The following is a 27,889-nucleotide window of genomic DNA, read 5'->3' on the forward strand; positions in this document are numbered from 1 at the left end:
GCGTTTTCTGCTGGTACATGCAGCATCGATTTGAGATTTTTTTTAAGAATTAACCACTCTTCTTATCGATTAGAGCTCTACGATGTTTCGTGAATAATTGTGAATAAACTTACCCAAATGTATGACGATCGTATTAATAATTTGAAAATTGTACCGGAATTGCGACACGCTCGTAGCTATGGTTATACTATAGTAATTAACAAAAGTGTGTCAATAGTAAACGTAACCGTACCATATCACACATGTTGATATCGGTACAGTGTACGTAGCTTAGAAAACAACTTTGTAAACGTAGAACAGTCTTAATATACTCTTGTAATACAATCAGTTATACAAATCCATGAATGTGAACGGTCGCGAATTCCAATATGTTTACAGTATGTATGGACTACTTGGTTCGTGTTAAGATCATCGTACTTTGACAACAGCTTTCTAATCAATCCGAAGACCAGTTGTGGAAATTGTGAAGATTAATTTATCAAAATGAAATTCAAAGAATGTAAGCAAGTTAATATTTCGCTCTTTCAGAATAAACAAAACAACAGCAACAATCAAGCCTTGGTCACGGGGTAAGTTACTTTAAATAAGCATACATGCATACGTAGCATACGTAGCAGGTGAACAATTGTTGATCTTAATGCACCACATGAAAATTAAAAACTTAAACCCCCAGATTGACATGGTTAATGGCGTTACAAACCGATTTGCGCACGAGAACCTCGCAATTTGCTCAGATTGTTATATGATATAATTAAATGATATCAAAGTTAACGCTATTGTATCGCGATTGCGATTCACCAATAATACAACTGAACGTTATTCACTTAAAATATAATTTTATTACTCCGAACATAATTGAAAACCAGAGTAGCATAATATAAACATTCTGGGCCAAAAAAACAACAATGCATACACATCATTTCTTGAATTGCTCTTTTTCCTTGCACGGATCTTGATATTCGATGGAGACACATGCGTTCATATTTATTATTTCACAAGTAAATGGTAAACAATGATTAAAACAATAAACCTGTGTGCTTACCGAAAGAGGAATTACACTTCCAATTTTAAAGACAGCACAAACACAGTACAAAACAATTAACAAAAACCGAATGTCCACGAAGTTTCTGATGCTACAACTTTCAATTACCACACGCATACATATCAAACCTGTATGCTGGAAAAATATTCTAGTCATATGCTTGAGAATGATAAATGCAATTATATGGGCTTTAAACAATATTAATAATTGTGTTTGTACATCCAAACAATATTTATTAGTTGTATCGCTTTAATGACGCTAAAATCCAAATGTAAATATTGACATTGCAAATCAGTATACTAGTAACAATAAAGGATTATCTCCATGGTCCATTTTGCAAATGTTCATTTTGTATTCGTATATACGCTTAGAATAAGTAACAAAAGGTCACGTTGTTTGTTGATTGCAGTGTTAATTCTTTAACGATTATAAATATACGGCTAAATTAAATATGATTATGTTTTAAATAATAGCACTGGTTATAGATGTGCGTGTTACAGTGCGTGTTCAATATAATCCATGCATGGGCTAGTTTCCGTGTGCTGCCTACGACCTTTCCGGAGTTTGTGTCCGTTTTGTTCCAGATCTTCAATACTTGATTATTAATTATCACAAATCTCAAGTAGTTTACATGTTTTAAACAAATATAAATACAAATTGTGTGTGCTTATAGCTTGAAGATTGGTAGGTCTTTCTAGGCGGGAAATAATTTTGAAATAATATGAAGACCCTGGGTGTGTCCCTGCACTTATATCTTATGAAGTAACTGGACCCACGAAAGATTTGACGATTAAAATAATTCTACATGCTCATCTCTCACTTCATATGTAAATGTATACAATGTTAATGATGTTTTGTTTAGGGTGTGGATTAGTGACGGAGTACGTAGAGAAAACACCACCTGTGAGGATATAATTATGATAACCAACTAGTGATCGGTTATCTTCTATAGCTAACGCGCAGCAGCACGCGCAGCACAGCCATCTGCAACGATGATTTATGAATTTAAACTTTAAGAACAAATTACTTCACATATTTATTTGGTTTAGTAGAGTATCGATTAAACTTCACGAGTGATCAGAGTAATACATATTTTCCGGAGTTCCTCAGCCACGAGTGGTATTTTATTTTTGATGATCACAAATACAAATCGCTAATATATACCTCAAACCAACATATTTTCTTTCTTTTTATTTAATCTTTTTTTTGACGTTTTTTTATTTTAAAATTGTTTAACTTTTGAAGTACGCGGAAAAAATTACGCCCCGACATCAAATACTCCGTAAAACAATGAACTTAACCTATACTTTCCCGTATTATTTTTAACTTTTTTAAACGGTGCTATATCGACTGTAAATCAATGATATTTTTTTCCGATAAAAGTATTAAATACAAAAGTAAATTATTTGTGTGTGGATTTACATTAACGTAAACTTACGGTATAATAGCAATGCACTTTCTCCTTTATTGAAAGTTCAGTTTTCGTGTTTTGAGGCCTACTGTTCTCCATAAAATCCATAGACATATTTATGGCGCGGCTATGAGAATAGCCTCAATCTCTTTTATTGAAAAGAATCGCGTGCGTTGAAAAACATAAAAGGAACTTTTCTAATCAGAACGCGGTTAAAACACTGTTTTAGTATTAACTGTTCTATAAATAATTTAATTTTTGGATTTTTAAAGGAGACGTATTCATGTTTTACAAGTTAAGGACATATCACTTTCTGAAATGATTGAAAATCCTTTTAAAAAATGGATACCAATTTTTCTGCTACCTTTATACCTGTGATTTAAAATTATTTATATATCAGTCACCACTGGAGTTTACAATATTAAACTGCATACTAAAATTGAATATGTCCATTAATTAGTTCTACGACCTGTGAAACAATAGCCAAATCACTGGGCGTCCAAACACAAATAGGAGACCAATTGGACACAAACTTTTTGTTCACATGTAAAAATGAATATCTGAAGAACAAAGAGGATTGTAATGTAATATACCCCCGTTGAGAAGAACAGCCCCTAATTAACACGTCTCACACTAATGACGTTCGATATCGCCATTTTTTTCATTCATAACAAAATGTAAACAAACCAGCATGGCTCGAAAATGACACTAAAAACATTTTTTGCACATCAAAACTTCTCACATTTAAAAAATATTAACTGTTATGAAAAATGCATACCTTGAAATGAACGATCACAACATATTTCTCAGCTATGACGCCTAAATAAACACGATGAAAAATTGACATGACGATGGTTTTCCGTTTTTACAACCGTATAACTGTATTAGTACGCCGCACACATCACGAACGATAACTCTGTAAGTTGTTGTTGTTGTTTTTCATACAAAAACACTATAAATGTGAACAAAACATCACGCATACAGGTTTTTCTGATGTCTATTTGCATTTTTTTCGTAATAGACTGAAATTAATATCCAAAAAACACAAATATAACTGCTTTCTAATTTTTTGTTGAACGTTTTTTTTTTCTTGCACGAACATCCGGGTTTTTTAAATGTATGTCATTGGGTCCACTTCCGACGATGGTAACAACAGTCAATAGCAAGTTTTATCGACAAATTGGTGTTGCTGAGTTAACCTGTTGTTGATCAAGGTAAGTTAATCATTGAAATACGTTTATTAACTAATATAAACATTTTTCTACCAACCGTTTAATCATTTTGTGTTTCGATGTTTCGATATATCATGGACGAACCATCTTTCGAACCTCTTAATTTTTGACACGCCAATTTGACTCAAACCCTTATATATGTAAAAAGCATAAAGAAATACGATGATGTTTACGTGTTTTATGATAAACATGTAAGTCCATATCAAATAGTGACAATTACAAATAGTTGTGGAACAAAGTTGGTAGTGCGTCGCATAAGATGCAATTCTGCGGGGAGCAGCAGGCTACTAAAGAGTGGTAAGAATAAATTGAAATTTAGAATGAATAAATACAAGAAAGAATTGACAGGTAATCGTGTGATTAATTTAGATTGTTTGCAAGAACATATATCTACCATTACAGCGCATGTATGTTTGTGTCCCAAAGCAATTATTATTGCAACAAAAAATGAAAGCCCCGTGACTCTTAATTATGAAAAATGCAAGTGTCGACTTTTAAGCATTTTGATGGCCATATGTGCTGGATGTAATAAAGAGTTCAAACTGGAAACAAGTAAAAGACAGGGTAATGGACTTTTCGACGTTAATGTTAGAGCTGTTTGGGGAACTATGGCAAGTGGAGGAGGTGCAACTGACCTGCAAGAACAACTGAGCACTTTAAATATACCCCCTTTAACATCAAATATGTTTTCTAGCTTGGAACACACTATTGGTGACTGGTGGTCAAAGTCCATTAAAGATGAAATGTTGAAGGCTGGTGCAGAAGAGAGGCGTAAAGCTATTAAAAAGGGGCATTTTCATGAAGGAATCCCCTATATTACTGTCATTTGTGATGGTGGCTGGTCCAAAAGGACACACAAACACACATACAACGCATTAGGTGGTGTAGCTGTTATTTTCGGGGCAGAAACGAAGAAACTATTGTACATTGGTGTCAGAAATAAGTATTGCATATTGTGCTCTAGGGCAAAAAACACGAATACTGAAGTTAAACCACATCAATGTATTAAAAACTGGCATGAAAGTTCCCAGGCAATGGAAACAGATATTATAGTTCAGGGCTTCCTTGAAGCAGAATCTACACATGGACTGAGATACATTTACATGATAGGGGATGGAGACAGTTCTGTGTATCCCCAACTTCAAGAACAAATTCCTGTATGGGGTAAAAGTATAAAAAAAAACTGGAATGTGCAAACCACACGTGCAAATGCTTAAGAGCAAACCTAAAAAAGCTTGTGGCTGAAAAACCTCACCTAAAAGGAAAAGGAAAACTAACAAAACTGAATCGGGTAAGGCTAACAACCGCTGTGAGATTAGGGTGGAGCTTAAAAAGCATAAAAAATTAAAGACATGTTTTTGCCCATCTCATCCCCCAAATCTGTTCGATATCATATAAAAACACTTCATTCAAAGTTACAGCAATAAATTATTGCGTTTAGGGGTAGCTCAAGTGCCTCAAAATTTATCGAAATGGTAAAAAGCAACACATTTCACAACATTAATGAGCTTCTCTCTGAATTTATTTTAAATAACAAAGTTTTTAATTTCAACATAACAATAGTTAATTCTTGTTCAGTTTTCACAACAAATTATAATCTCAGTCTAACAACATCCAGGGAAATCTAGGATTTGTTGCATTCATTGCTGCCCAGACAGAGTTTGCTTCCTGCTATCGGGAAACAACCTATGATGGGCCTGTCTGAAATCATCTCTGTCCTGTGGAAGTTTCAGCAATTGTATCAGTTTTGTTGTGACAAAGTCTTCCAAGCTTTTGTCCTTGAATAAAGTCAGATCAACAGTTAATCGCTTGGAATGATCAAACTCATGGACCTCATTCTGGATGGCACTAACCATCAGTCTCTTTGTAGAAGAACTGACACGACAATCAAAGAAGGTAAAGCCAACAAGTTCCTGTGATAAGTACCACAAGTGTGTGGAAAAATTTTGTGCACTTGAATTTTCAATAACTGAATGGATTGATTAGTATGCAAGTAGTGACTTCAGTAGCAGCAGGTCACTCTATGGAGCGCATGACGCCAGAGGGGCAGAGATCCAGGCTTGCAGGTAGACACGCACTGCAAACAAACACACATCACACAATCCTCTTTCTTCTGCTGGAGTCAGTTTGCACTGAGACTTGAAGATTCAGATCTTGAGACTGATAATATGACTTTGGACATGCAGAGGACATGGTGCATGGCACCAGGTGACATGAAACGCATTCCTCGCGCAGGAGCAGCACCCAGAAACACAATCACAAGTTCCAAGAATTCTTAAAAGTCATCTCTTGGCAGACTATGTTTGTTGGCAAATTCAATGGTGCTTTCTCGCACGTCTTCAACAAGACCAGCCACATGATCATCTGCGATGCCCGGTTCATACTTTGCTGTGTCAATGAATCCCCAGTATTTCTGGAACCGTTTGAAAAGTGGAACTTCAGCAGAAGCTGTGGCTCCCATAAATACTTTGAACACTGCACCAATTATCAGTTCCATAATGTACTGCCTACAAGCCAGCAATAGGAGCTACTTTTCAAGCTTCTGCTCAAGAAGGACACATGCTCCAGCAATTCGACCTGTATTTGGTGGTGTCAAAGCACATAGCGCGGATCCTATCCACTATGCCCCAGTCTTGAATGGCTCCAAATACAGCAGAAGCCTGAGCCCCACCTGTTCCAGATGGAAGCTTGGCAACTGTAAGTAGCTGAGACACGCTTTGTCCTGAAACCAATATAGGGAGACAATCAACCATCTCCTTCCCAATTAGATCAGGAATCAGTTTCCTATCCATCTTGAACAACAAACCTGAAACTTGGCCTTAATGTTTGCAGCTCTTTGGTTTCTGTATTTGTTTTTTCACACTAGACAGGACCTTGCCTCACTTCAAATGGCAAATCTGAACATTTACATGTAATAAATTAGCTTTAGTTACTGATTAATTTGAGGTGTAGAATGTTGTTTATCTCATATTAATATTTCTGATATAAAACATTTCAAACAAAAATTAATTTAATTATTTACTTACCAATTGTCATAATTGAGGCTAGGTTGGACACCAGGTGACACATCCATTGTCAAGCACCAACATAACAGAAATCAACTTTAAAACATGTCATGCAGATGAATTAAAATAACAACATGTCATATCAATTATTTAAGCAACTATGCTGCAGTAAACACTCTAACACTGTAAGTCAGCATACAAGTCTGGAAAAAAACATTAATATATAAACATCTAGATTTTCTGTACTTGGTATTAAACTTTAATGATGGATAGATCATACTTGTGATGTGAATATGAAAATTCCAATTTGATTGGCGTTTTAAGAATGGGCTTTAATTTTAGTACAATAATTATTATATGGGCACTTAGCGTATCAAAAATGTCGTACAACACTGCATGTTTAGATTTCTAGAAACTTCACAACCATTGAGCTACCTCTAAATATTGTTCTATTGTGTTCATATTTGTACAGATTTGTTTTTTCATACATATGAACAAAATAAGAGGATGAGAAGATCATATTTCAAAAGTTAAAAAATAAGCTCCAACCTATGTGAGATGCGCTATAAAAATGAGATCTTCGGAAAATGACCCTAAACAATTGAAAACAGACATTATAAACTCTATATATCACATTTTAGGCTTTCATGATAAATGTAGTAATTTCTGCACCAAGAAGATTGAAAAAGAAAACATTGACAGTGTTGATAAATTAAATAATGAAAATGGAGATATTGATTATTTTAATGAAATTATAGACGAACAATATGAATTTTGGAAATTGCCTTCACATCTTGAAATGGAAAACAGCCGAAATGCATTAAAGAAACAGTGTCAAAAGGCGGAACTAACAGAAGTAGTAAGGGATGTGCAAGTATTTTTAAACCGAATTGCAAAGAAAAGTGATCGTTTGATAGGAAATTTTACCACCAATTTATGCGAAAGCTGGATGTCAATAAGAGCAAAATTTAATGGAGGAAATGTTGTAAATCGATGTGGAAGAGGATCTTGGCACGCACGATGTTTTGGTGGTGCTTTGCGAAAAAACCTGGGTGAGGAATGGTCTGTAAGAACATTTAAACATGTAACCAAAGAACAAGGTGGACAGTATTTTTTTGAAGCTGTGCACAGACAAACAAAGAAAAATTATGCAAGTGCCAAATATCAGGCTAAACCAGAAAGTAAATCATTAAGACGTAAACGTAAATTTCAAAATTTGAAGGAAAACACTTGTAAAAAAGCTAAAATTAATTATGGGAGCAATTTAGATGATTCACCTGATGTAACAGCAGACCAACTCAAAACTGTGTGTGACCAATTTTATGAATGTCAAATATTTAAAACAGATACTGAAATAATCGATATTGAAAAAAAAACGTTAATCAATCCCAATCAGATTTGTGGAAAAAAGAAAGAAGTATTAGGCTAACTAGCTCCAACTTTGGAAAGGTTATTTCTCGCCGCAACAAATATGTATCTTCAGCTTTAGTCAGTAATATGCTGTATTCCAAATTCTCTGGTAACATCCATACAATAAGAGGACTGGCACAAGAGGACAATACTATCATAGAATATAAAAATGTTAATGGAAATGTTGAAGTGCAGAGAACTGGATTGAGAATTTGTAAAGAACACCCCTTTCTAGAAGCTTCAACTGATGGAATTGTCTTATCAAAAGAATCTAATGGTCTTTTGGAAATTAAGAATCTGCTGCAAACAAATTCATATTTAATAAAAGAAGCTGTGGAAAAAGTGCCAAATTTCTGTTTGGAATGTGTAAAAGGGAAAATTCAGCTTAAAAAACCCCATAGCTTTTATTACCAAATTCAAGGACAATTAAATATCTTTGAAAAACTATTGTGTGATTTTGTGGTAAGACGATCAAAACCATATGACATGTTCATTGAACGAATACAGAGGAACTGTAAATTATGGGAGACGGAAATGTTACCCAAATTGCTAGCCTTCTATATGAAGTTCATGCTTCCTGAATTAGCCCTCCCAAGAATTGGAACATATACTGGAATTAGACAACCAAACAAACCATGGGTAAGTGTTGTCTATATGTTGTATGCTACCCCCTAAATTATTTTTGGGGGTATCATATATTTATCTGTCTGTTTGTCCGTCTATCTCAACAACAGTTACTAAATAATGTAATTCAATGAGCTTCAATGGAAGAATCACTACCAAGAGGAGTATATATATTTTAAATAACCCTTTCTGGGTTATGCACTGACATCAATTTTATAATTAATCTTTTTCCTAAAACAATTACATTCTGACATATTTAAAGAAAATTAAATTTTAAAACAATGCAACATATGATGAATTTATAATAGTACAGAATTTCACATTTTTAATTAATGATTTCAGTTAAAATAAATGAAATATTTCATATATGATTTCATCTTTATGGTTTAGTGTTATGCAGAATTCGGGAACATGAAAAGGGTAAACATTATGAAATACAGTACTTTAAGAGATAACTTAATAAATGTATATTTACTTCATTTCAGTTCATTCTTATCAACGAGTTGAAGTGACGAAGACAAAATGTACAAGGGTTTCCAAGCCATTAGTAAAGCCTTCAAAATTGGTAGAACATGTAGATGATCAAACAGCGGGTCCATCCCATCTATGCGATGATACATTGACTAATGTCAATAACAATTCAACACCAAAGGTATAGAATATATATATTTATGATTTACCATTATTGACAAAACAGGTTTTTAATAAAGATTTTAGTAATTTTGCTGATGCTTTCAAAGTAATTTTAGTGAAATATTTAATAATGTACATTGAAAAAACTTAATTACCATCCATGCTTAAAAAGAAGTTACATTAGATATTATCATTTGTATCTTGCAACCGACAACATTTGAAAGCCTAATGACTAAACGATAAATTGTTCATAATGACGAATTTATATTTTTGTCACTATGTTTTTAATGGCAAATTACGTGTAAAACAACAAAAGTAAATTAATATATGCATTTTTATAAAAATGAATTAAATTCCTCATATGCAAACTGTAAAAGTGAAAAATTAGTATAAGTGTAGGCATATTTAAATGTGGATTGTAGATTTTCCTTGTAACTAAGTCAAATAATCATCTAAATTACATTTATTGTTGGTTCTTATTAACTCATCTTGCTAAGCTAATTAATAACTTACAGCAAAATAGCATTTTTATGCCCCCGGATCGATTGATTAGGAGTATATTGTTTTTGGCCTGTCTGTCTGTCATTGTATGTGTGTCAGTACAAAAGCTTAACATCTCCTTGTTTATGAATTTTGAAATAATTAATATAGTAACTTTATATTTGGCATGCATGTGTATGTCATGGAGCTTCTGCACATTTTGAGTGTTGAAAGGTCAATGTCAATGTCAAAGGTAAAATATATGGGTTCAAAGCGCAGTAGGGCCTAGGGGACATTGTGTTTCACAAACAAAGCTCTTGTTTTCATGTACAGAAATGATGAAAGTAATCATGGTTATCGCTGTATGAAGATATCTGTATTAGTCATTACTCATTATATTTATGCCCCCTTCGAAGAAGAGGGGGTATATTGTTTTGCACATGTCGGTCTGTCTGTCCGTAGGTCTGTCTGTCCGTCCACCAAATGGTTTCCGTATGATAACTCGAGAACGCTGAGGCCTAGGATCATGAAACTTCATAGGTACATTGATCATGACTGGCAGATGACCCCTTTTGATTTTCAGGTCAAAGGTCAAGGTCACAGTGACTTGAATGCACTACAACTGATCGCCCATTTTCTTAATGTTTTAGGTTGAGCAATATGGTATAAGGATAGATCTATGACATAACAACTCTGAGCTTATTAGAGCAATTTCAATTTCTCAATTTCCATTTGAGTCGCCTTCTGAGAAAACTGGGCATAATGCATGTGCATAAAGTGTCGTCCCAGGTAAGCCTGTGCAGTTCGAACAGGCTAATCAGGAACAACACTTTCCAATTTTATGACAATATTTGTTTAAATGCATTCTCTTCTTAGCAAAAATCCAATTGAGACGGAAAGTGTTGTCCCTGATAAGCCTGTGTGTACTGCACAGGCTAATCTGGGAAAAACACTTTAAGCAAATGCATTATGCACAGTTTTCTCAGAACAAGGCTCATTTAAATGTCCCCTGTGTGATATGACTTCTAAGTCAATAGTAAACCATTCCTGAAATTAGCAATATCTACTGGTTAGTAGGCAGGAACAATAGTTGATATTTAAAACCTTAATAAAATTATATCCTCTATGTATTTTTTTATGCCCCCGAAGGAGGGCATATAGTGATCGGTCCGTCTGTCTGTCTGTCCTTCCGTCAAACTTTGTTTATTTGAATTAATGTTTATGTTGATAGAAAAAAGAATTTCATGTTAATTGAACATGCATGTAGTCTGATTATTCATGTATACAATTTTTTTAGCTCATCTGAGCACAATATGCTCATGGTGAGCTTTTGTGATCGTCTTTTGTCTGTTGTGGGGCGTGCGTCGTCAACATTTGCCTTGTTAACACTCTAGGTCGCAGTGGTGTAGTGGATATGGTGTCCGCCTAGTGAACGGGGGGTCACAGGTTTGATTAACGCATGGGAGCGTTCTTTGCATGTCCCTCAAAGACACCAAGTACTGGTTCTAGTCCCAGGAAACGGACTCAAGAGCGTTTATATAAGCCTTAGGCTTTCGATGCATTCGAGCTAAAATAAATAAGTTTAAAACTAACACTATAGAGGCCACAATTATGTTCAATCTTTATGAAATTTATCAGATGATTGGTGTCAATGATATCTTGCATGAGTTTGAAAATAGTTACGGTTGCTTTAAACACATGGCGGGCGGGGCATTTTTCCTTATATGGCTATATATGGCTTTAGTAAAACATTGCTATCAATACAGGCCACATTTATTGTCCGATCTTCATGAAAGTTTGTCACAAGAATTGTCCTAACAATATCTCGGAAGAGTTCAAAAATTGTTCCAGTTGGTTAAAAAACATGGCCACCTGGGGTTGGGGCATTTTTCCTTATATGGCTATTGAAAAAACTTGTTTGCACTTTTTATGTCACATGTATTGTCCAATCTTCATGAAACTTGGTCAAAATTTTTGTTTTAATGTCGAATAATAATATTTTGGATGTGTACGGAAATGTATCCGGTCTGTTTTAAAACGTGCCCGCCATGGTGTTCACTATTCATGAAAATTGGTTAGAACATTTGTTATAATGACATTTTGGGCTGCACAGGCCAGGTCAGTTTCTTTCAATCTCTCGTGAGCGACTTTGGGCCTTTCAGGCCCTCTTGTTTATAAATAATATTTTATTATAGGAAGTTTGCACCAATAAAAGGACTGGTCGATGCAGAACAGCAAAGTTTGTTGGTCGACAGATTCGGCACAAATGGATTGTTGATAAGGAAACCAATAAGAGCAAATGGTATATTGGAAAAGTGATAGATGTAGTATCAGGTAATTATTAGAAATATATAATTGTTTAATCAATTAATTTAACTCTTTGGCCCGCATACAAATTAATGTGGATTGCATTCCACAACCTTTGAAAGCATGGTAACTAAAAGAGAAATATTTCATAATGACCAATATCTCCTTTTTTCAATACCTTTTCAAAGGGCTAATGATGTATTAAAAAGCTTATATAGCACATAAATGTATACTAAGGCTTGTAATTATGATGTTTTATATACAACTGTAATAATTTCACATTTATTTCACATTTATTTCCCAATTGTCTTGTTATAAACAAGGATATTAAAAAATGTTAACTAATGTATGCAAAATAAAAAAAAAAAATTATTTATGAAAATAAGTCTTTGTTCCCATCAATTTTTATATTGAAAAACATGATATAATTAAAGATTGTGATCAAAGTAGGAATTCTTAATGATGATTTATTGTTTTTAAATACTCATGATGTGCAATTTCTTCTTTTCTCATAATTGGCTATTTTGCAATTTTATATAATTTATTGAAGTTTATCAAGCTGCAAAATTGTCTCAAGTAGGAATTAATTTTATGTAAATTATAAAGCCATTAGGAAATAAGAATTTGCAAATGCTGATTTTGTGTAATTGTTTTCCAAATACCTAACCTCAAGATTCTTCAGATGCCTTTTGTATTTGGAAAATGATTGAAATACTTAATGCATTTGTTTAGGAAAAGACGGTGATCCACAAGCGGTACATGAAGTCCTGTATAAAGGAGAAGACAGCCCATATGAGATGGATGGGCTTCAACGGGATTTGGATGAAGGCTCGTTGAAGTTCGTTGATATATGACAAGAAAACATTGCGAAAAAGGTATATTTATTTGTCATTAGGTAAATTGATGTATCAATAATTAATATGTTAATTGGCATGCAACTTTCAGAAATGTGCTATTTCTCAAAATTAAATGAAATGACATAAAACAATAATAGCATATATGGATAGTGCCATCTCAATGGTTTGAAGAAACACTGAACGAAGTCAAAATTGGATGAATTTGAATGCCTCCAGTGTTGCTTCAATCCAATACTTACATGTAACCAATGGAATAAAAGTATAAATAATTTAAAAAAGCAATTTTTCCTTTTTGTCAATATTTATTTTAAGTGTTTAAGGCACTTGACGTGACATGGTCTCTATCTGCATGGATTTAGATCTTTGTATGAACAATTTGTATGCCCCCGGTAGGGTGTCATATAGCAGTTGAAATGTCCGTCAGTATGTCCGTCCGTCTGAAAACTTTAACATTGGCCATAACTTTTGCAATATTGAAGATAGCAACTTGATATTTGGAATGCATATGTATATCATGGATCTGCACATTTTGATTGGTGAAATGTCTAGATCAAGGACATCCTTCTAGCTTAAAGGTCAAATATATGGGTTCAACACGACACATTAGGGGACATTGTATTTCTGACAAACACATATCTTGTTTAATCCTTGTATGACAAAGTTGGATTTGTGGCATCACTGAAGCAACCTTAATTGTATCTATCAATGCTTAATCATGTGGGGTATTCTTTCATCATCAATTTGCATTTCATTATGACTTTAATACTAGTAATGTGCTGTTAACCCTATATAAATAAAGTACAATGTTTTTTAAGTGCACATGTATAACAATTAGTGTATATGTAGTGTGAAGGCAAAATGGTAGAATAACAAAATTAATACATTCAGTGCATGTACAAATTAATACAAAATTTAGTAAAACCTGCAACTAAGAGATAATGTAATAGGTTTATATTGCTGTAATGTAACATTTATTGAAACATGTTGAAAACAGTGTAAAAAACAAAAATCAAGATGTGTTTGTGAAACACTATGTCCCCCAATATATTTTACTTTTGACCTTGAATGATGACCTTGACCTTGAAGGTTTACCAATCAAAATGTGCAGGTCCATTAAATACACATGCATGCCAAATAGCAAGTTGCTATATTCAATATTGCAAAAGTTCTGGCCGATTTTAAAGTTTGTTTGAAAAAAAAAACATGGCAAAAACAATATGTCCCCCAGTATTATGTGGGAAACATAAAACTATTATTAATATACACAAAATCATTATAAAGGGAATTTATTGAAATGCTTTCCAAATTTCTGTATATATCTTTTCTTTTTAATAATTTGTCATTTCTGGCCCACCATACTTTTTCAAGAGAACTATTTTTGACTCCATTTGTTTACTTTTTGTTCTTAAAAAATGACTTTATAAAGGAGACTTGTTTAAGTGTTTCTAGTGAGTTATATTTAATAATACTCTAACATAATCTTCTACAGTGGTATAGGTTCCAGCTGCTGTCAGTGGAGATATGAATACAAGAAGAAAATAAGGACCTACAACTCCCAAGAAGAAAGTGGTTTATGAGGTGAAAAAATGTCATTATTGACTATTTTGGAAAGATTTATTTACAAATGATGCATGTATCACTGAAATAAATGTTATTTTATTTGTACATATTGTTCCAAAATTAATATAGAATGCTTATATATGAAATTTTTAGTATAAATTACCCCACCCACTTTTGACCATTTGAGGAAGTGATATGCCATTAACTCAAACGTTTACTACGCACTTTCTCTTTCCATTGGTAATATGCAAGATGGTATAGTATTTGGAAGTTAACGAATAAGTACAACACAACTACTGTTTCAGACACTGGAACACACTCACAATGAATTAAGTTATAAGTTATTTTTTGTCTACATTAGATAAATTCGGAGGAACGTCTTGTTCAGAAAGACTTCTCAGGACCTGCAACACGTAAGGACATGTTGATTTAAGTATGCTTTTAAAAGTAAAACAATTCATACACCAACATTAAGTATGGGTTAACATAACAAGATAATATCAAGAGATTTAGAAGAGGCATTATCAGTTATATATTTTACATGCAATTTATAAAACCATATACAATACAAAATCTCACAAATTCAAATAACACAAGTAAAAACGTACTTTCGATTTCAATTACGAAATGTTTTTCCAATATTTTGCCTTGTTTTAAAATTTAAGAATATGTCTTTCGAAAAAGGAGTGATGTAACATGATTCTTTTGATGTTGTTGTTAAAAATAGTGGTACTAGCAGTATTTAACGCATGCAGTAGTAGTATTAATTTAAGCAATAGAAGTAGTTATTCCTAGTAGTAGTCGTAGTAGTAGCAGTAGTAGAAGTAGAAGTAGCAGCAGAAGTAGTTGTAGCAGTAGTAGTAGTAGTAGTAGTAGTAAAAGTTGTAGAAGTTGTAGTAGTAGTAGTATTAGTTACAGTAGTAGTAGGAGTAGTAGTAGTCGGAGTAGTAGTAGTAGTAGTAGTAGTAGTACAGTAGACTCTCTGTAAACCGGACGGTCTCGGGACTGGCCTGATCGTCCGGTTTTCAGAGAGTTCCGGTTTACCAAGAGTTTTCATATTGCCGAAAGATACATGGTATGTATTGTGTACAGAATCACATAGAAATAAAACAAACCATATACATTTACATGTACCATGTGATAACTGTACGCAGGTACTGATGATGTCAATTGCATTCTTAAAAAATGTGTTTTTAATCGATTAAAAGCAAAACAAAGTCCATACCGACTTGATTTGATTAATCCCAAAGTGAGCGTGGTGCTTTATACATGTACGTACGTGGAATTTGTCATATAGGCGAGTGACGACACAAATAAGATTGTTGTAGATACACGATTTATTATTCAATACATACGTGTACCACATTTCATAAAACATACACACAAGCAAAAAACAGCGTCATAATTATTTTTTAAGATATTCATAATCTCAAAACCTACAAATTCTTGAAGTTTACGATTTCACGAAAAAGTCCAAGATCACTCTCTGCTTGAAAGCACATTTCTCCTTTACGATCTTATTTTCTGCAATGTTAAGGAGGGTGTCTGCCGTTACCAGGAAGTCGCCATCCTCTAACGTAAGCTCTACGCGTCTGCGTTTAGCTGGAGGCTGCGACATTTTAGATGCGTTCGAAATTAGTAAACGGCAATGAATGAATTTGCACACAGATGGATGGATATTTATTATATTTCTAACACTTTATCTGACAAACAATTAAACAACCATTTCTGCGTTAAAAACATGGCTATAAGATCTTTTAAAACACTCGAGAAGATCACAAGAAAGTGATCGTCGCAGCGGCATGCATTAATTTTTTTAATTACATTGTTTATCATAGGCGATAATAAATAATTAATAAAACGATCGAGTCAATCACTTTTTGGTGTTACCGCATGTCAATTATAGACATTCACAGTTTGTTTTACATTACTTAATCGGACTCCCATAGCGCGGTAACGATTTGACACCTTTATGGTATGTTTAATTAAATTATCGATAATTGCGCGAGCAAAATGTGTGACAACGCACTCGCTGTGCTGACCAGGTATTGATATTTTCACGCCTCGGGCATCTTGAGAATTTAGACCGTCCGGTATACTCAATGTATTTTACGTTGAAAATGACCAAATTTACGGAGATACCCGTCCGGTTTCCGGTTTTCAGAGAGTTCGGTTTATTCAACATTTTTTAACAAAGAAATAGAAGGAGAAAATACGGGACTGGCCCGACCGTCCGGAATCGGGAGAGTTCCGGTATTCGAAGAGTCCGGTATTGGCAGAGTCTACTGCAGTAGACTCTCTGTAAACCGGACGGTCTCGGGACTGGCCTGATCGTCCGGTTTTCAGAGAGTTCCGGTTTACCAAGAGTTTTCATATTGCCGAAAGATACATGGTATGTATTGTGTACAGAATCACATAGAAATAAAACAAACCATATACATTTACATGTACCATGTGATAACTGTACGCAGGTACTGATGATGTCAATTGCATTCTTAAAAAATGTGTTTTTAATCGATTAAAAGCAAAACAAATTCCATACCGACTTGATTTGATTAATCCCAAAGTGAGCGTGGTGCTTTATACATGTACGTACGTGGAATTTGTCATATAGGCGAGTGACGACACAAATAAGATTGTTGTAGATACACGATTTATTATTCAATACATACGTGTACCACATTTCATAAAACATACACACAAGCAAAAAACAGCGTCATAATTATTTTTTAAGATATTCATAATCTCAAAACCTACAAATTCTTGAAGTTTACGATTTCACGAAAAAGTCCAAGATCACTCTCTGCTTGAAAGCACATTTCTCCTTTACGATCTTATTTTCTGCAATGTTAAGGAGGGTGTCTGCCGTTACCAGGAAGTCGCCATCCTCTAACGTAAGCTCTACGCGTCTGCGTTTAGCTGGAGGCTGCGACATTTTAGATGCGTTCGAAATTAGTAAACGGCAATGAATGAATTTGCACACAGATGGATGGATATTTATTATATTTCTAACACTTTATCTGACAAACAATTAAACAACCATTTCTGCGTTAAAAACATGGCTATAAGATCTTTTAAAACACTCGAGAAGATCACAAGAAAGTGATCGTCGCAGCGGCATGCATTAATTTTTTTAATTACATTGTTTATCATAGGCGATAATAAATAATTAATAAAACGATCGAGTCAATCACTTTTTGGTGTTACCGCATGTCAATTATAGACATTCACAGTTTGTTTTACATTACTTAATCGGACTCCCATAGCGCGGTAACGATTTGACACCTTTATGGTATGTTTAATTAAATTATTGATAATTGCGCGAGCAAAATGTGTGACAACGCACTCGCTGTGCTGACCAGGTATTGATATTTTCACGCCTCGGGCATCTTGAGAATTTAGACCGTCCGGTATACTCAATGTATTTTACGTTGAAAATGACCAAATTTACGGAGATACCCGTCCGGTTTCCGGTTTTCAGAGAGTTCGGTTTATTCAACATTTTTTAACAAAGAAATAGAAGGAGAAAATACGGGACTGGCCCGACCGTCCGGAATCGGGAGAGTTCCGGTATTCGAAGAGTCCGGTATTGGCAGAGTCTACTGTAGTAGTTGTAGTAGAAGTAGTAGAAGTAGTAATAGTAGTAGTAGTAGTAGTAGTAGTAGTAGTAGTAGTGGTAGTAATAGTAGTTGTAGAAGAAATATATGTAGTAGTAGTAGTAGAAGTAGTAGAAGTAGTAGTAGTAGTAGCTGTAGTAGTAGTAGTAGTAGTAGTAGTAGTAGTAGTAGTAGTAGTAGTAGTAGTAGTAGTAGTAGTAGTAGTAGTAGTAGTAGTAGTAGTCGTAGTAGTAGTAGTAGTAGTAGTGGTACTAGTAGAAGAAGAAGTAGTATACGTAGTAGTAGTAGTAGTAGAAGTAGTTGTAGTTGTAGGGGTAGTTGTAGTAGAAGTAGTATTAGTAGTAGTTGTTGTTGTTGTTGTTGTTGTTGTTGTAGTAGTAGTAGTAGAAGTAGAAGTAGTAGAAGTAGTAGTAGTAGTAATAGTAGTAGTGTAGTAGCAGTAGTAGTATCACTAGAAGTAGCAATAGAATTGGCAGTAGTAGAAGTAGTAGTAGTAGTATGAGAAGTAGTAGTAGAAGTAGTAGAAGTAGTAGTAGTAGTAGTATCGGTAGTAGTAGCAATATCAGTAGCAGTAGTAGAAGTAGAAGAAGTATTAGAACTAGTATTCATAACACTATTATCAGCAATAATAATTGAAGTAAGTATGAATGTTGTGATCATTTAGAATGACTTAATGTGAGCAATGTGCATGTATCTTTCAGAAACATTTATTGACGCAGCAGTGCATACAACTCAGCCGAGCTGTTTGCGATAGCATAACGTGTCCAGAAACGTAAAGTCATTTAACACTGAAACGTGAAGAATACAAGTAAATACTTGTAAACATGAAATCGTACGATTTGCGTTTGGAAACTACGGTTCAAAACTGGCTGGTGATCCGAGCGAGGGTACTCTAATGGAAATTGTATAATAAATCCTTATAACGTTTGTAACATAAGATCAACTGAAACCAGAACATTATATGACTTGCATTTTCGCCACCCATGAGATTTGAAATAAAACATACCCAATTTCAAAGAAAAGAGTAAAATTGTGCACATGATAAAGTCATGGCAGAGAGAATATTAGATACCAGTCAAAGCCAGAACAACAGTATTGTAAACGAAGAAGTCGACCAAACCGCTCCTGCTGTTGGAAGTTCCAATGCTGTTGTGAGTCACAGTAATCACACCGAAGGTTCCGATGACACAGCTCCTGTTGTTCGTGATTCCATTACTGTTATGAGTCACATTAATCACAACGACGTTTCCAACGATGCATCTCCTGTTGTCCTAGGTTCAAATGCTGCTGTGAGTCTCAGTAATTACAACGAAGTTTCCAATGAAACAGCTTCTGTTGACCTAGCTTTCAATTATGTTGAGAGTCACAGTAATCACATCGAAGTTTCCAATGAAACCGCTACTGTTGTCCAAGGTTCCACTGTTGATGTGAGTCACAATAATCACACCGAAGTTTCTGATGAAATAGCTGATGTTTTCCGACATTCAACTGCTGTTTTGAATCACAATATTTACACCGAAACAGCTCATAGCCAAGCCGGTGAAGCAGCGCATGCGACCGAAGATTCTACAAATAATTGTGAAGAAGACGGTATTATTTCATCTAGCAAAGTTGCGTTGGTTAATAAATGTCCAGACAATAATGAAACGATACAAGCAGGGGTATCGCGTATACTCACAAATATTATGTTTATGATTGGAATAATGGACATAGTAAAATTCATTTCTCAGATTGCAGATAACACGTTAAGAGCGGATTGCGATTCCAATCCAGACAGTATAGTGATTGATCCAGATATAAGTCAGCAAGTTGATTTGACACGTTTTTCAAATTTCAAAACAACTTTCCACAAAATCTCTGTTAACAATTATTCATTAAAGGATAAACTTAAACGGAATACATCCTTCACATCCAACGAGGAAAACCAGTTGCATAATGATGAGGCAAATAACAAAGCAGAGGTGAATACCAAACTTAAAGAAGTGGGTACCAACCAAAGCACATCTACATCACAGAGTAATATTGAGTATCCTTCCCAGAGTCAGAGCGCCAGCAACGGAGATGGAGCGATAAAGGTAAAAGAGGGAGTTTCAAACGGTGCAAACGTTGAGAACGCCTCTCTACATGAAGATATATCAAATGCAGACTATACTGATGAACGTGGCAACAACCAATTCACCAGTAAGCACAAATACAAGTCATTTTAAAACACGTTTTTAGAATCGCCTGTCTGAAAACGTTATATAAATGATCAGATAAATATCTACTTTATTTGATATTATTACAATTTTGTAAAACATTTACAATGAATAATGTGTAATTTTCTCTTGTACATTGATCAATTGTATGTTTGTTAATCAATAAATTTAACAAATCGCAAGTCGGAAAAATACAAATTGTATATACTGTTTTCTTTATAGACAACCATTATCATACTGACGATACGATTGTCTCTTTAAATAGCAACACAGGAACAGGTGAGCGTTGCTTAAATAAGGTGCATTGATATTCAGTATAACATTCATATTTGATGTACATCATAGTGTACTCTCATTTGTATATTATTGGAAGTGCAAACGTGTACTCATAATTCTTTTTTTTAATTAAGATGTAACAGCATGCAAATACATATGTACTATTAGCATAATTTGATTTGACATTTTCTTCGCATGGTTAGCTCTCGTTCATGACTATTAAGTGTTTGCTATTGTTGCATGGTTTAAACTATATCGTGGCCTCCGTTATTAGTGCTGTAAATATGTAAAATGTGAAGTATGTGCAGATACGGTTTCATTTAACAGAAACAATATGGCATTAAAAGTTATCTTACATATTTCATCTATAATGTGTAGATAAGATTTAATTTTACAATTACAATATGTCCTTAAAACTACTTGTATATTATATCCAACATTTGACAGTTATAAGCTAAACACGTTCGAAATGAATATAAATTAATGTAAGTGAATACTACTTAATGTTTCAGTTTTTAATATTTATGTGCTTGGGCTGTAGTATACATGTTTTTGCTACATTATTTAGTTGATGTAACAGAGTTGTTTCTTATAATGTGATGCAAAGTTAGCGTTAATTTAGTTGCTTGGCAAATGGCCGGTATTTGGTGCTTTTTGCGCGTTTGTAGATTACTTTCTAATCGAGTGGATTTTGATTTTTCAAAATCGTAGTAAAAAGGAAAGTTAAATGTATTCGTTGGCGTTCTCAACGCTGTCTAGCATCTTACTCACGTTATTGAATGGTTTGAATGCTGAATTTAGCAGGAATATTTGTATTTTAATAAATTAATTTCGGATGTATTAATCGTATAAATACTTATATGATGATATACAGCACAAGCTTTGTAATCGGACATTTAATAACATACCTATGGTATTTTCAATTGTCATTATATTTCTTGAGAAGGAAATAAATAGTTAAATATTTTATGCTATGGTATTATTTCATTTTATTTAAAGCTAAGCTGTTGATGATTAATGTTTCATTTTCATTTCTTAATGCCTCAGAATTTTGGTTTTTCAATTTCTGTCCTCTTTTATTGATATTTGTTTTCATAGTTAGGCTTTGGGCTAAATATGTAGTGTTTTCTTTGAACATAACTCTTCGCCAAGAGAGACGTTGGAGCTTCATTAACCGGTCTAAGCCCGATCGCTTTTCGATGACCGTTCCAGGGCGTTGTCGACAGTTAAATCATATTCGATTATATTCTGCGTTTTGTGATGTGTCAGGAACTGTCATGTGCTGAATATGTTTATATTGGAATGCAGTAAAAAAACAACTCATATTTGAATCAGATTTAATTGCTGCTATTGCAATTCAAGTGTCATTTTGTAAGTATTAAATATATGCTGTAGGCGCTTAGTTTATTGAGATCGAGCTAACTTAAAGAAAAATAACACGTTGAAACGTAAAGATCGGAGTGTAATTAAGCATGAACGTTTTATGTTTTAGTTGACCTCCATCAAAACAACATTCCAGTCGGAGTGTATTATGAAAGTAAGTAAGCACATATGTACACATACAAATTAATTAAATAAATACACTCAAGAGCTGATTTGAAAAACTGGAAATAGTGTTATGATTCCAAAACGGCTTTAACAACGTACATAGTATGTTCTAATTATGTGCAATATCAAGTCGCAGTAATGCACTGTGCTGACATTGGCATTTGTTTGAACCTATCTTGTTGAGTGATTAAATTATTAAATAATACATTAACAAATTGAAATTTCAAAAAAAACTAATTAAACAATTATTACGTAAAATCGGGAAAGTTGAGAATAAATTAGTTAAATACATTTAAATAAATAACACGATAAATTCCATACGTTTTAATGGAACATTAACATAATTGATATTGAGGTTAACATATAGAGTTACTCTGCGACCCCAAAGCTCCGCTTTTGGTGCTATTTATTAGTTGAACTACAATGTCGGTGAAAGTTTAAATTATACATCTTATATGTTAAATAAGTCGCCAATTGGATAGTGCTATTATAAACTTACAAATTAGCCCCCTACCTGTGTAACCAGAGAAGACTATTGGTTTCTGCGGTCCGTCCGTGTGTCCGAGTTTCCACGTGTCCGTGATTCCGTGTGTCCGAACGAATATGGATCCTGCGATTACTTAAAACTTGTGTAAACAAGCATGATAAAAATTGGTCTGCTGAAAGACTGCCACATGAACATATGCCCTTTATTTAAGTTTTTATTCATCAGTCTGTATTTCAGTCCTCTTGTCCGTTCACAAAATGTGGGTCATGCGATAACTCTAAATTATTTAAGTAGACCTCAGTATGTGGATGTAAGGCCATAGATGAAATATGGACGTTATTAACGTTTTGCTCGTCTGTCTGTCGGAAAATCTTGAACCTGTTATATCTCAAAATATGTTACGTTACGTTGATGAAACCCAGTCTGCGTGTAGAGTGTCATATGAGAAATATGCACTGTATTTAGTCAAACAAAATGTATAAATATTTAAAAAAATAAGTGAATAATATAATCTGGATCCTGCGACAACTTAAAACATCCATTAGTTAGGTTGATGAAACTCGGTTTGCGGGTAAAGGGCGATATGGGAAACGCGTGCGTTATGTCACCTTTGTTTGTCCACCGTCTGTCCGACAAATCTGAATAATTTAATATCTCAGAAATGACTCAAGATCAGTTGATGACACACAGTATGTGAATGTGTAGAATGCACGTTATTTCAATGGCTTTGTCAGACATAAGTAATTATAGGCCCTGAGACAACTCAGAATGTTACTTGCGTTGACGAAACTCGGCATGTGGATTTAGGTCCATTTGTAGAATATGTATATTACTTCAGTCGTTTCCGGGATACTCTTTTGGTTTCTTACGTGGCAGATTAAAAATTAAAACAAAATGCATCCTGCCATAACTAGTGGAACTTTTTGTTAACAACTAACACGTTCTGAGAACTTAAAACTGTTTTATTATTCATGTACGGGTCTGTTAGTCTTGTTTATATTGTATAAGTGGTTATTTGCATCAGATTCTCACTATCTGTATTTTCTTCCAGTTTCCTTGCACTTTGGGAATGTGCTTTACCCAAATGGTAAGTTTGAATTTGAAGGAATTTGAAGGAATATACTTGTCTGTTTCAATGCGTTACTATAATTAACAAAGATCAGCGATTCAATCATGAACATTATATTACAAGCTGAAACATATTGTAATGTTCCGAAATAAGTTTTTAATTCATGACCTTCATGTAACACTGAAATTGCAATCTCAGAATTGTAATGACGTGCTAAATCCGATCTTAGAATAGAAATATTACTTTTGTTTTCAGATATCGAAGCGACCGAGCCCCGTCCAAATTTAGATATGACTCGTAAGCAGTTAATTTATTCTTTAATTTAGTATGCGAACCATTTTATGAAAAGTTACTTAATATTAAGCTGATACAACAATAATAGAAATATAAAAGAACTTTTTCTTGATTGAATGAAGTATTCAAAATAATACAATTTAATATATCAAGATAAGCATAACGCATACTTGTTTTTAAATAATGATTATGTATATACTTAAAAATAACTTATCTAAATTTAATATTATTGGTTTATTAAATCATATTTCGCAGTTTAAGTATCAGTATATGCAGTTCTGTGAACTTGATCATTGTATAGTTGCACACGTTCTAAATACAGACATATCTTTTAAGAATGTAAAAGAAGGACCAGACATATGCGTTTTTTATTAATTAAGTAACCAATGGGTACGGTTTGGTAAGAATATCAAGCAATTACACGATTCACTGGGTTTGTTAATGATTGAATCTTAAATATAAGTAACGTTTACATCATTGTCAAATGGTAATTCCAATGTGTTCATGATGCTGCATAACACTTTTAGTATTATTTATAATTATAAAATAAGCATTTTAAAATGAACACATTTGTAGTTGTTTACATTAATTTATTTTTGAAAAATTACCTTTAGACCGGACTTGTGCCCTTAGTACGACCAACACTGTAATTTTCTTCTATAAACGCCGAAAATCTATGGTGGCAAGCCGATTGCGTCGTAAAGATATTCGTGTTCCATCAGCGGTAACATCGTTGTTCTACTATCTGCTTTCCTTCCATATGAAAAGCTTTCAAACTTCGCCTTTGGCATTTTTTGTTGCTGTCATACAACAATCATTATGCGTTCGCGTAGATCAAAGCCGACGTCATGGCTTTCACACTATGTACTTGGGTTGTTTGTACAACTAACAACACCCGTTCGGCTGCTTTGTTTGTGACGTAACCATTGTTTTCCGACGGCGTTCTAGCCAGGAAGCTTTATGAATTATTAGCCTGCTGCTTTCTTTTAATATGAAAAAGTAGTCGCCGTTTGGTTGCAAACATCGGCTTTCTTGAAAGCCGTCTTATTGCGTTCTCAATGCGTTCATTGGGATCCTACTGTTTCCAGGATTATCAAAAGAACGCATTATGAACGCGAGCCCGGTTTGACGTTGGAATAAGTATATAGTTTGCATGCTACACGTGACACTTGCTAACCAGTAAAGATTGTATAATGATATATGTGCATGCAACAATCTTCCAAAAGATGATGCCAATTTAATTTGCCCATGTTTTATTCAAGCGCGTTTTGTTTTTGCTAGTATGTCTTGTGAAGTGTTATATTATAAAAACAACAGTGATAAATATCGTGAACAGTATCTTTCTCGCTACCCTTTTACAGTTTACAATCATTTGTATAATATGCACTGTTTCCTCGGTAGTTTATATTCGAATATTATAAGATGCATGTCCTACAACTATAAAGATCTCCGTGCATTTATTTGATAACTGTACACGTACTGATGTTACAAATTTATATTTGATAATTTATTTACAAACTTTAATTTATTGTATGTTCGTAAGTTTTTCTACAATCCATTACCATAACTGTACTTTGGTATATTGCAGTCTTTATCATCGTAAAGATCTGTGATTGTATTGTTAATGGGCTTTGATTTGTTAAAAGGAATTGCTTTAAATACAGACCACCTAATATCGCTTAGCATTTTGAGAAATTTAAGATGTCATCCGAGATGGTTGATGACATCAGTGGTGGTGGTAATGAATTTAACATTAACATTGATTTATATCATAAAATATAGAAATACACTGTTATCAATTAAACAGAAATTATACTTTTAGCTTCAGGTAACGACGACTCAGACCCAGATCTTGATGGAGATATGCCAGGTAAGTAATAACAATATAATTCGCAGTAGGCACGTATGCGCAAATCTGTAATTACAAATAAGCACCTGTACGTTAAAGCATTTAAAATATTGTTACATCTTTTGCTATTATTGTTTAAAATTAGGATGTACATAAAAAAATAGATGTTACTATAATATTGTATCAACTCATAAAGTTTCAATAATAAGCATTTAGCTTGTATATTATTTGAAGATAAATGTGAAATTCAACCGTGTTATTACATAATTATACGAATTAAAGACTCAATGATAATTTGTTTACAAGAAAAACATAGTTGTGTATTATGAATTTAGGGGAGGGAAATAGGCCCCCAGATGTGTCAAGATAAGTTTAACTAAAATAACAACAATCATATAAATAAAGAAATTACAAATATTTCTGATCTCTCAATAAATGATTCCAATATAAAAGTGTAATAAGCAAGCGAACGTACACATCGCCCCTTTAAGAATAAATGGTAAAGGTTCAAAAAGTCCGATATTTACTTGTGATGATACGATGCATTAACATATCATAAAACCTAGTAAACAATTAGTTCAGGCATAACTTAAGAAAACGTTAATTGCGATTACTTTTAATCCATTTCAGAGGATGTCGACTCGTAATTTATTCATGCAACACGGCATATCCTTGAATAAGTTACAAGTATACATGAGAAGTACCAAATGAAACAGTTGAATAATCGATATGAGTTCCATACAAAAGCAGTTTACACGGATTCCTTGATTTGACGAGTTCATGTGTGTACGGGATGTTGAAGAAAGCCTTCTCGAACATAGCGTATTAGCTTAAATGAACAATATTTTGATTTTCAAGCTGTATGAAGTCAACTGAACACTCGTCGTTAAATGAACGAACACAGAAGATAGAAATATTGCGTTGAATGCAAATAAACGTTGTTTGTTTACAATTACTCCTAAAAACTGGGCAAGTAAGTCGGTAAAACTGTTTTCATTTAACTTTTGTAATATACGAGAGAAACTTCCGTCGTAAAAAATGTACATATATATGCCATAACTTTCCAAACTATCTATATTTTAAGAAACACTACTTATGGGGACGTGTGAACCTCTGCTAGTCTTTAAATTGACTATGACATATTGCCTATTTCAAAACAGAAGAAAACATACATAATAAAATAGAAATAAAAATGATTTACGATAGGGTTACCCCTTTAAAGTGGTAATACAAGTATTCAAACCGGTTAACGACATGTGTTGATGGCAGTTTTGCTTCTAGTACTCTCAAATAAGGATATATTTGTTGTGTGATATATTTCTTAAATTAAAACTTAAGCACAATCTAGATGAAAAGTCAAACTTCAGAAAATTAAATGAAGATAATTCTTCTTAAAGGGGCCTTTTCACAGATTTTGGCATGTTTTGAAGTTTGTCATTAAATTAGGGATGGCAACGAATACCGATTTCGGTATTCGAATATTCGGTCACCCTTCCGAACGAATATTCGGATATTCGGTCAACATCTGTTGGAAAAAAGTCAACTTTGTTTACCGTACCATTACTCCATGAATTCTACTTTCGTTTTTACCGGAAGTTCACCGGAAGTGTTTAAATATTGACACAGCGTTGCCGTCGTTAATTCGAAGCTGATGTTGTTGATTACTTTTTATTGTTAAAATTGAATGACAAAAACTGTTTTTAAACTATTAATATCGTACATCAACAATAGAACGAGAAACATAATGTTACATGACGACAAAATATTACATGACAAAACAGTTAGATCTACATATAATTAAAGCTGAACTTAAACGAATTACTTAGTATGTACATAGACACAACACACTTTGAACCTGTTTAACAGACTAAACAGTCAGTCTTTTAAAGTTGCCACGTTTAAAAGACACTTGGATCGGCGACTTCTTATCGGATGACGTCGTGAAATACGTCCAAGCAGCGAAAGGCGTAGGTGGCATTTTGCTTGGACA

General features: G+C 33.8%; 1 protein-coding gene across 5 annotated transcripts; it reads left to right on the plus strand.

The window, feature by feature from the left end:
- Positions 1–14,365: 14,365 nt before the first annotated feature.
- Positions 14,366–27,336, plus strand: LOC127842685 (uncharacterized). Of its 5 annotated transcripts, XM_052372320.1 has the most exons (10): positions 14,366–14,579; positions 14,923–14,974; positions 18,880–20,359; positions 20,599–20,655; positions 22,145–22,189; positions 23,739–23,774; positions 24,012–24,053; positions 24,665–24,774; positions 25,873–25,920; positions 26,530–27,336. In XM_052372320.1, exons 3-10 carry the CDS (start codon positions 19,228–19,230, stop codon positions 26,608–26,610), a joined length of 1,551 nt encoding a protein of 516 aa, XP_052228280.1. In that variant the 5' UTR covers positions 14,366–14,579; positions 14,923–14,974; positions 18,880–19,227; the 3' UTR covers positions 26,611–27,336. The 5 variants fall into 5 exon arrangements, 4 of the variants coding, with proteins under 4 accessions (XP_052228280.1, XP_052228281.1, XP_052228279.1 ...); XM_052372321.1 differs by lacking the exon at positions 14,923–14,974; XR_008031825.1 differs by lacking the exon at positions 14,366–14,579 and having other exon boundaries at positions 14,801–14,974; positions 20,642–20,655.
- The last annotated feature ends 553 nt before the right edge of the window (positions 27,337–27,889 follow it).

Source organism: Dreissena polymorpha, chromosome 8, assembly GCF_020536995.1.
Source record: "Dreissena polymorpha isolate Duluth1 chromosome 8, UMN_Dpol_1.0, whole genome shotgun sequence".
Classification (NCBI taxonomy): domain Eukaryota; kingdom Metazoa; phylum Mollusca; class Bivalvia; order Myida; family Dreissenidae; genus Dreissena; species Dreissena polymorpha.